Here is a 10,549-nt window from a genome sequence, read left to right as displayed (position 1 = left end):
ATCTAGATGTTTTTATCTATTTATTGATCTATTACTCACTGTAGTGTACTGAATGCTTTATTCCAGTCAATCAGGCTTTCTTTTTATTATGCTGTATATGCCAAGGATAAAGTTAAACACTTCTTTCTCTCTTTCCATCAGGATATGACCTCATGTGGAAAAGTGTATATTGATTTATATGTGTGTTGGCATTATTTCTGATTCAGCACATTCTTTTTCAATTTCTCGTTTTCTGAAGCATCTCTTTTAATGTCGACTCGCACTGATGAGACACTATATTTCTGTGTGAGTGTAGTGTAGCAATACAAATTGGCGAAGCACAGATTCAATCTCTATCACTTTCTATAGATGTCCTTGTAAATTTACCTTATAAAACCATCGCACAGCATCTGATACAACCAATTACTCTGCGATTTCAGTCGGTTGATCTCTTTTGGTCGTGAATAGGATAGTCATCTTAATGCTATAGAGTGAGAAATATAATTATACACACATCTGCATGATGACTACATTGACAGAAGATTTTGTTAGTCTCATTGGTGTTCATCTTGATTGGCATTTGATGCAATGCTACATAAAAATCTTTTCTCTTTCGCACAGTGTGTGATAGTTCAATCAGATATTGTGTAGAAAGATTTTTATTAATTATGTATTGTCTTGGATGTTGACGATTCAAACAAGTCATCCATCATTCATAAATCAAGCTGTCTTTTGGCTGCTGAGGAGCAACAGTAAAATTTGTTATCACTCCCAAGTGGAAGGTTACACACCAGTAACTGCATCATTCGGATCACATGTGGCATTTATGTCATGTGTACATTTGACGCCCACAACTATGATTAATGACACATACAGCCACCATATGGCTTATGTACTTTACTTACTATTACAGCATTACAGCTATTTGGTGTTCAGAAACAGAAGTTTACACAGATTTATCAGAGAAAACATTTGTTAAGGTAGCACTAACACATATCCTCTTGCGTTTTGTGGCTTTTATGTCTGCTACTGTAGTGTACTCCACATCAACATCAATAAAAGGCATTTTCTAAGCAGATATTTACACTTATTAACACATGTATAACATTTTAATGGACTCTTTAAAAACCACTCGACTTCATTTCGCAGCCCTGTGCTATTTGCTCCTCTTTTAAAAATAAAGGTACTTCATGATGCCTTTTTAGCTTAAAGGGCTCCATGAAGTGCCTTTAACATCTGAAGAACCTTTCCTTTGTGACAAAAGACGGTTCTTAAGATTATAAAAAAGGTAAGAAAGAGATGGTTCTTTTAAAGAACCTTTGACTGAATGGATCTTTGTGGAACCAAAAATGCTTCTATGGCATTACTTTGAAGAACCTTTTAAAGCACCTTTATTTTTAAGAGTGTATACACCACTATTCAAATGTTGGAGTTGGTTAAATTGGAAAAAAAAAAAAAAAAGTTTACCAAAGCTGCATTTCTTTGACCAAAAATACAACAAAAATGCCAAAATTGTGAAATATTATTAACAAAAGCAAAGCTGAATTTTCAGCATCATTACTCCAGTCTTCAGTGTCACACAATCCTTCAGAAACCATTCTAACATTTCTTATGATTATCTCTGCTGAAAACAGCCATGCTGCTTTATATGTCCAAAGCGTGCTACACAGATTTTCTCAAGCACTATTTCATCTCCTCACATTTAACACTCGTAGCTCAGGAGATCGGTGATTGTCTTTGGCACATCAGGTGTCGGAGTCAGAGTCTCTACAGAAACACTCTTTCCTTTCATGACTGACACACAGAGTCTCACCGGCACAGCATAACTGCTGCTTTATTAAGATTTGAGATATTACTCTGCAGAAAATTAAATTAAATTCCAGCAATCTCAACCCCTTCCCCCGTGACCTCAGTGGCTGCAAGACACAAAAAAATTATACAATTAGCATAAATATATCATCTAACTTGGCAACTCATATAATATTTATACCAGTTCAAGTGATTATTCATTCTTTTTTCAGCATTATTATTCAGCATGGATATATAATCTACGGAGAGACTGTTTCATGAACTAAAATTAGAATTGATCTCATGGTACAGTAACAATAAAGCACTTTTATCTTCTACAGATGAGCAAACTGATATTTATAGAGGTACTTATATTCATTGTGGTACTCTTGTGAATGCATGAGATTATTTACTTTTCTTAGAGCACAAAAAGTATTCTCATAGCTTTGTAACATTGCGCTTGAGCAATGAACTGTTTTAACAATGTCCTTACTACCTCTCGGATTTCATCAGAAATATCTTAATTTGTGTTTGAAGATGAAGATGTCTTATGGGTTTGGAACGACTTGAGAGTGAGTAATTAATTAAACTAGTTTTATTTGTATCTTTGGGATTCTGTTCTTCGTGAAGAATTCATGTGGTGCTCCCTTGGAAGGCAGTACAATCCTGCATTGCAGTCCAATAAATAAATACTAATTAAGTACTAATTTACATTGGAAAGCATTCCAGAGATCTGTTTTGTCTTAGGCTTCGTATATCCTTCGTGTTTTAGCATCAGTTAACAGATTGAGTCTGGCCCGAGCCCAAAAGTATCTGTAGATATCCAGGCCAAGATTGTGTAAATGAGACGTGATTATAGAGGGAGAGAGAGGAGCTGCTGTGTATGAATGTATTCCCACTGGCTTCCCCAAAAGCTCATCGCAGCCTCATCAGATCTGAATGCTCTTCTTCCTCCCTGATGTCTCAACCTTGATTACACTCTCCCCATCCCTCCACTTCATTGATCTCTCTCTTCTGCACTCCTCTCGGCTGCTCTCAGGCTCAGGGTCTAGTTTCAGCGCTGTCTGATCCCAGTCTGGTTTTCAAGAAGTTGAAATGCTGTCAGTGCAAGATCAACCACAATTCTCACGAGCCTGTTCCTCTATCCATCCCAGACTAACAGAGACTGAATCTGAGCCTTCAGTCTTCGAATTTCAAAGCAAACTCTCTCCGTCCAGTGAGATTTTCTTTTACTCATCCAACTTCAGGTTTTTTTGCTACAACCATGCCTGCTGTGAAATGTTTAATCTCTCTAGTTTTAGTTTGACTTGCTAACCCTGCAAAAAACCAACCTAGATCAGCTCGGCTGGTGACAAACATGGGACACAACGTGATCCATGACTTTATTTGCCATTCGGTTTGAGAGCAGCATTTCAGCTTTGAAATGAATCAGAGACAATCGTAGAATATGCTTAACACAAATGGTCCACACCATAAATGTAAACTAATGCGATATGTTTTTAAAAACTATCATTAATATCTGTCTTTTTCTGTGTTTAAGTCCTATAATCATGTCTCGTTGCATCTACCAACTCAGAAAGTGTGAAAAAAAACAACCCAGTAAATTGTTCTTGGTAAGCCTTCTCTCTGCAAGCTTGTGACAAAAGAAACCACTCAGATTTTGCTCCCCGCATGAAAGGGAATCTTATTATAATATTATCGCTTCTTAATTTGCACGTTTCCATCCACGGCGCCATCATTTAGTTTTTTCAAAGTGACAACAGTGTATTAGTTCTAATGTCATGCCGAAAGTTCAAGCAAAGCACGATAACTGTTCTGTCACTGGCTGCACAAATGAGCACAGAACACTATTTAGAGTCCAAGCATCAGAGGAGACAAGAGACCAGTGGATTTATTGATGTATTTACTGTATATTACACTGCTGCCACACAGATATAATATGAATATAAAGTCATTTGAGAGTTTAAGCGCAATAAGACATGAAAGAGAACTTAGTTTAGTACTCACATGCCGCTTTCTGTGTGTTTCAGAAGTTTAAACTACTATGGTTTAAAACACATGATTTCAGCAGAATATACATGATAATCAAAACCAAACAGATGCTTTTAAGCAGAGTATCTGAGGTATGAGCTGTAAAAGCAGGGAGCAGCAGCTTATTTGCATTTAAAGAGACATGCATGAAAACAGCATGGTTTTTTTTCTTCCACTTAAAAAAGGCATTTTCAAAATTAAATAATAAATGAAATGTGTAGTATTTTGAGCTGAAACTTCACATACACATTCTGGGGACACCTGAGACTTGTCTGAGTTTGTGTAGACACCGTTGTAACGCTTGGTTAAGTAAATGAAAAAAATAGAAATACTAATATGTATCTTTCAAATAAACATTACTAGTGCACCTTGAAAACCTTCAGGAAGATGTTAATATTTCAGAAAATATAACTTTTTTATAAGGTTTCAAAACTATGTCCCTATTGTCAACACCATCAGATATTTATGAAATCACGCAATGTCAAAGTCAGCCTTTATCCCGGAGGTCCATTTTCCATATTTCACCTGCTGCGAGTTTAATAAAGTCACACAGCCTCTGGTGAGGTAGATTTGCTTAGCTTTAAACTGATTTGTCAAAATCTATGATATGTGATATTGCAGTACAGACACATACTAAGTAATAAAAACACAAATTTTGAGAAAATGGAAGAAGACGCAGGAGGTTGCACCAAAGCGTAGGTGGATATATCTTAAATTAGTCTAAGATCATTTACTGGCATATAGACATTTTTCTGAAACTCATTTAAAAACCAGTCAAGATATGATTAGAAATTGAGTTTAAGCGCAATAAGACATGAAAGAGAACTTAGTTTAGTACTCACATGCTGTTTGACAGCCGCTTTCTGTGTGTGTGCACTAAAAAAAACGCATGTTTTCAGTGGAATATACATGATAATCAAAAACAAACAGATGTTTTTTTAGCATAGTATCTGAAGTACAACCTATAAAGGCACAGACTTGTTCTGGAAAAGGGGGCGGGGAGCAGCAGGTTTCAAAACTATGTCCCTATTGTCAACACCATCAGATATTTATGAAATCACGCAATGTCAAAGTCAGCCTTTATCCCGGAGGTCCATTTTCCATATTTCACCTGCTGCGAGTTTAATAAAGTCACACAGCCTCTGGTGAGGTAGATTTGCTTAGCTTTAAACTGATTTGTCAAAATCTATGATATGTGATATTGCAGTACAGACACATACTGAGTAATAAAAACACAAATTTTTAGAAAATGGAAGGAGACGCAGGAGGTTGCACCAAAGCGTTGGTGGATTTTATCTTAAATCAAGATCTTTTACTGGCATATAGACATTTTTCTGAAACTCATTTTAAAACCAGTCAAGATATGATTAGAAATTGAGTTTGTCTAAACAGTTTTTTTTTTTTTTTTGGTTAGGAAACGTCATGTTCAGTGTTTGAAATCATATTTGAAAACTTCTAAACATAATCAGTTTGTCAAATATGCAATGTTTTTTCTATTCATTAGGATATTGAGCTGTAATCTGATCAAGATTCAAGACATACTCTGAGCCAGTTATAAGAGAATTACCATTAATGTCTAACGGCGAAGTCTATTCACTGCTTATTAAATACGATATATCAGTAAAACAGGGTGTTGTTTTCATTTGCCAGCTAACTTGTCACAATAAACCCAGAGGGGCTCATAAGCGGTGCGCTAATATTGCTGCTGTAGCTCTTACACACACATACAGATTCATAATTAGGGTTATGAAGTCCAATGAAAGTATTATCACTGGTGTCATTTCACAGCAGGGTTTGTATTATACTGTCATACAGCTGGAAATATGAAAACATATCTCCACTTCCCAGGAGGTTCAACAAATAATCTAACAGTACCATATTTGATAGTAAGTTTAGGCAGTACTTACTGCTGGATCCACAGGCCTCATGTTTCGATTTCATCTACTCTGATTATTATTATTTTATTATTTTTCTATGACGATGTTTGTAGTGTTGGATGATTAAAATGGCTGTATACCTGCGTGACTCAGGACTGGAGGAGGATGTGTTGCTGTCTTTCTTCTTCACTTCTTCACCGTACTCACTCAGGCTAGCTCTCGCTGTTGCATAACAATCTGAAAAAGGACAGCAGAGGAGGCTAAAAGCGTCGTGTCATCCTCTAATGTTGCTGTATTAGAGAAAAGAGGGAGAGTTTCTTTTTTATTGTTATTATTCTGCTTATTTATTTATTTGCATCACTGGTAGTCGATTTCATTGGTTAATATTATTTGTTTACTGGCCCTGTTGGGATTATACTTTAATTTGCATTGCACAATTTCATACTGTCTTGCCATTAAAGGGCACTAAAATAGAAAACTGAAAATGAGATTGGCCTGTCTGCTGACTCTGAATAAACTGCTTTGCAAAACCTAATAAGAAAAAAGCTAGTGAAAATGCATATTCGGACCATTTTGGGGGAAAACAAGTTTGCAAATGCATAAATGTATTAAAATTATTGCTTTCTTTTTTTCTGTCACTTTTTGTTTGTATATTTATGCTAATTCATTGTCCATTCATCTATTATCTACATGCGTACATGCAGAAAAACTGATTTAGAAAGGACTGGAATTGACAGAGCATGTCGATGTCGGATGCAGGACCTCATTATGCTAAATATATTCACATTCTTTCAAATTATATGAAGAAGAAGTCTTATAAAAAAGGCTTATTATCCAAACAGTATGGAAGCCGTTTCTGCCACTGAATAAAAACAAAACAAAAATAAGTTATAATATTGCAACTTTTTATCTCACAATTCTGGCTTTTTTTCATCAGAATTGTGATACAAACTCGCAATTCTGACTTTCTTATCAGAGTTGCGTGATATAAACCTACAATTGCGAGAAATAGTCAGAATTGCAAGAAATAAACAAGCAATTACAAGTTATAAAGTCAGAATTGAAAGATATAACCCCCAATTTGTACCTTTTTTCTCAGAATTGCGCGATAAACTCACAATTGCGAGTTATAAAGTTATAAAAGAAACAAGTCAAAATTGTGAGTTTATATCTTACAATTTTGACTTTTTTGCGTGATATAAACTCAATTGCGAAAAAAACTCACAATTCTGACTTTTTTCTCAATTTACTGTATAGCTCGCAACTTTTTTTCTGAATTTTGAGATATAAACTTGCAATTTTAACTTATTTTTCAGAATTGCGTGATATAAACTCAAATTGCGAGAAATTAAGTCAGAATTGTGAGATAAAAACTCCCAGTTGCGAGTTATAAAGGCAAAATTGTAGGTTATAAAGTGAGTTACGAGATATAAACTTGCAAATTTAACTTATTTTTCAGAATTGTGTGATATAAACTCAAATTGTGAGTCAAAATTGTGAGATAAAAACTCGCAATTGCGAGTTATGAAGTCATAATTGTGAGTTATCAACTCAAATTGTGAGTCAGAATTGCGAGTTATAGTCCAAATTGTGAGTTATAAAGTCAGAAAGTATTTTTTTCTCAGAATTGCATGATATAAACTCAAATTGCGAATCAGAATTGCAAGATAAAAAACTTGCAATTGCGGGTTATAAAGTCAGAATTACGAGTTATAGTCAGAATTGTAAGTAAGATATAAACTCACAATCCTGACTTTTTTTTCTCAGAATTGTATGATATAAACTCAAATTGCAAGAAATTAGGTCAGAATTGGGAGATATAAACATGCAATTTTTAAGTTATGAAACAATTCTGACTTTTTTCTCAGTTGTGTGAGATAAACTCAGTTGTGAAAAATAAAGTCAGAATTGCGAGATATTTAGCAATTCTGACTTTTTTCAAACTTGTGAGATATAAACTCGCGATTGCAAGTTATAAAGTAAAATGTTTTACTCACCATTCTGACTTAACTCTCAGTTGCATGTTAGAAATTCAGAATTGTGAAATATAAACTTCGAATTCAGACTTTTTTCTAAAAATTGTGATATAAACTTGAATTGCAAGAAAATTAAGTCAGAACTGCGAGATATAAACTCGCAATTCTGAGAAATAAATCATAATTGCGAGATATAAAGTCAATTTTTAAGGGAAAAAAGACTGTGTTCTGAGAATTAAGTTTATATCTCACAATCCTCACTTAACTTGCAATTGCATGTTATAAATTCAGAATTGTGAGATATAAACCCACAATTCTGAGTAAAGAGAAGTCTGAATTGCGAGTTTGTATTGACAGTTCTGAGTAAAAAATTCTGAACTGTAAGATATAAACTCGCAATTGCGAGAGAAAAAAGTCAGAATTGTAAGATAAGTCACAATTACCTTTTTAATTTTTTTTATTCAGTGACAGAAACGGGCTGCCATAAAACAGATAGTAGAGGCATCAAATTCAAGACAAAAATTCTCACCTGCTGAACCAGTCTGAATACCACTTTTTTTCTGTCATTACTGTTAAATGTCAGTTTGATTACAGAGGAACAAAACATTAGATTAGACCAGGCAGATATTTTGAGGATCACTTCATATTGCAAAACACTGCAATTTCAGCTCAAAATAAGTGTCTAATTTCTTTTTGAGAAAAAGTTCATTCTTAATTATTATAATTGCAATAGTCAAGTCAATTCGTGTGTTGCTCTTTTCACAATACATACTGGCAAGGCACACATTAAAATATATTAAAATATATTTATATACAAATATTTTAGTTAATTGAATAAATGCTTTATTTATAATTATTTAATATGCATTTACGTTTAAGCATTTATCAATGCTTGTCATGTTTCATTTCACTGTTTGTTTGTTTGTTAGATCTTGAGTAAAGGTGGAACTGCGGTGAATGATGGGATTGTTGGTACAGCACAGCAACTGTTATCAACCTTTGTCAAACATCATAAAACAGCTGCCAACCAAATAATTCCTGCTCTTCATGCATTGTCATGGCAGTGCGTTGCTCATATTTGTAATTGTTTATGAATCTAGGTGCATATCCGCAGTGGGGATCACAGGTTCTAGCTTTCAAATAAAACAAGAGATTGCCGACAAAAAAAAAACATTAAAAAGCGAAGCGGATTTGATGTGAAATGTCATTTTAATGCCATTGTTGCGGAGGGCCCAGGGGAGCGTCAACTGATCTGTTTCCTCACGAATACAGACTTTGTCAGGATGAATGTGTTTAGCTGTTCGTCCTGATTTATATTTTTGTTCTCTTTCTCTGTCACTTCCCCAGATATACCAAGATGAAGACAGCTACCAACATCTATATCTTTAACCTGGCACTCGCTGATGCGCTGGTTTTGGCTACGCTTCCCTTCCAGGGCACGGATGTGTTCCTAGGTTTCTGGCCCTTTGGCAATGCCCTGTGCAAGGCGGTCGTCTCCATCGACTACTATAACATGTTCACCAGTGTGTTCACCTTGACCGTGATGAGCATGGATCGATATGTGGCCGTGTGCCACCCGGTGAAAGCCCTGGACATGCGGACACCCCACAAGGCCAAGGTGGTCAATATCTGCGTGTGGGTCTTGGCTTCAGCCATAGGGGTCCCGGCTATGGTACTTGGAGACGTGGAGAATGACAACGGTGAGTGTTTACAGTTATGACCCTATTTACCTTTTCCTTTTACTTACTACAAAGTAACTGAGAAAGGTTATAGTAAAGAGTTACCATTCTTTTAAATTGTAATAATATTTGACAATATTACAGTTTATATTGTATTTTTAAGTGGAAACATAAAAGACGACTTCTTTCTAAAATGCTCCAAAAATGACTTATTCCGAATGTATGATGGTAGAGTACGTCAAATGATGAAAGTGAAATTGCTTGTAAAAGCTGTTTCCTGTTGACTACCAACGTAAAAGCTTCTCTCAACTGCAGAAAATGTGAGAATAATCACAGTAGCTCACACGCCAGTCAGTGAATATTAAACATTTATGCAACGTTCAATTGGGAGCAGCCGTTTTACTATCACAGGATGCACCAGCACACCGAATAACAAATTGAAACACCTGAGACCTACAGGGGAATCGTAATATGACTGTATATGTGTGGGGTTTGTTTGTCAATAATACGTGCTCTATTAAGACTTTAAAAGGCACATCCGAAGCATTTTAGTGTTCATCATTTTGCTGTTATTGGATTCATTGAGGTTACAGTAATTGCTCTGCACACTGTTCTGAAAGCAGAACCACGGGTGACCCAGAAGGCCCTTTTCCTCCCTGTGGCTTTGAGCTCTTGACAATCATAACATTTCCTAATTGAATGAGGTTTCTTTTTATTAGAAAAGAGCATGAAAGTACCTTGCTATGCAAATTGTATTAGTGGGAAATGGGTTTAACATCATGCTGAGCTCGCTTTTCTTATTAAGTATATAAATTTACATTTACATTTACATTTAAATGTCAATTCACAATGTAAATGTAAATGTTAGTGTGTATTCAATAGGTAAGTGTGCAATGCGTTTCGAGTGTGTATGAGAGTGAATCTCTAGGTCATTTGTGACCCTGGACCACAAAACCAGTCATAAGGCTCATCATCTGAATATGCATAAAGTTGAACAAATAAAATGGTTTGTTAGGATAGGACAATATTTGGCCGAGATACAACTATATGAAAATCTAGAGTCTGAGGGTGCAAAAAAAAACAAAAAAAAACTGAAAAAATCTAAAGAAAAATTTAAGTTGTCCAAATGAAGTTTGTGGAAATGCATATTACTAATCTAAAATTAAGTTTATAATTAAGATATATTTACAGTATGAAATGTACAAAATATCTTCATGGA

The 10,549-nt window shown here is 35.1% G+C and overlaps 1 protein-coding gene across 1 annotated transcript in view; it reads left to right on the top strand.

The window, feature by feature from the left end:
• Positions 1-10,549, top strand: part of oprl1 (opiate receptor-like 1) — a 49,815-nt gene that overhangs the window by 24,189 nt on the left and 15,077 nt on the right. The window contains exon 3 of the mRNA XM_073823133.1: positions 8,999-9,351. Coding sequence (XP_073679234.1) covers positions 8,999-9,351 — 353 coding nt within the window. The remainder of the gene's footprint in view (positions 1-8,998; positions 9,352-10,549) is intronic.

The sequence above is a fragment of the Garra rufa genome, chromosome 18 (genome assembly GCF_049309525.1).
Source record: "Garra rufa chromosome 18, GarRuf1.0, whole genome shotgun sequence".
In the NCBI taxonomy this organism is placed as follows: Eukaryota; Metazoa; Chordata; class Actinopteri; order Cypriniformes; family Cyprinidae; genus Garra; species Garra rufa.
This window is presented reverse-complemented; position numbering and strand designations above follow the sequence as displayed.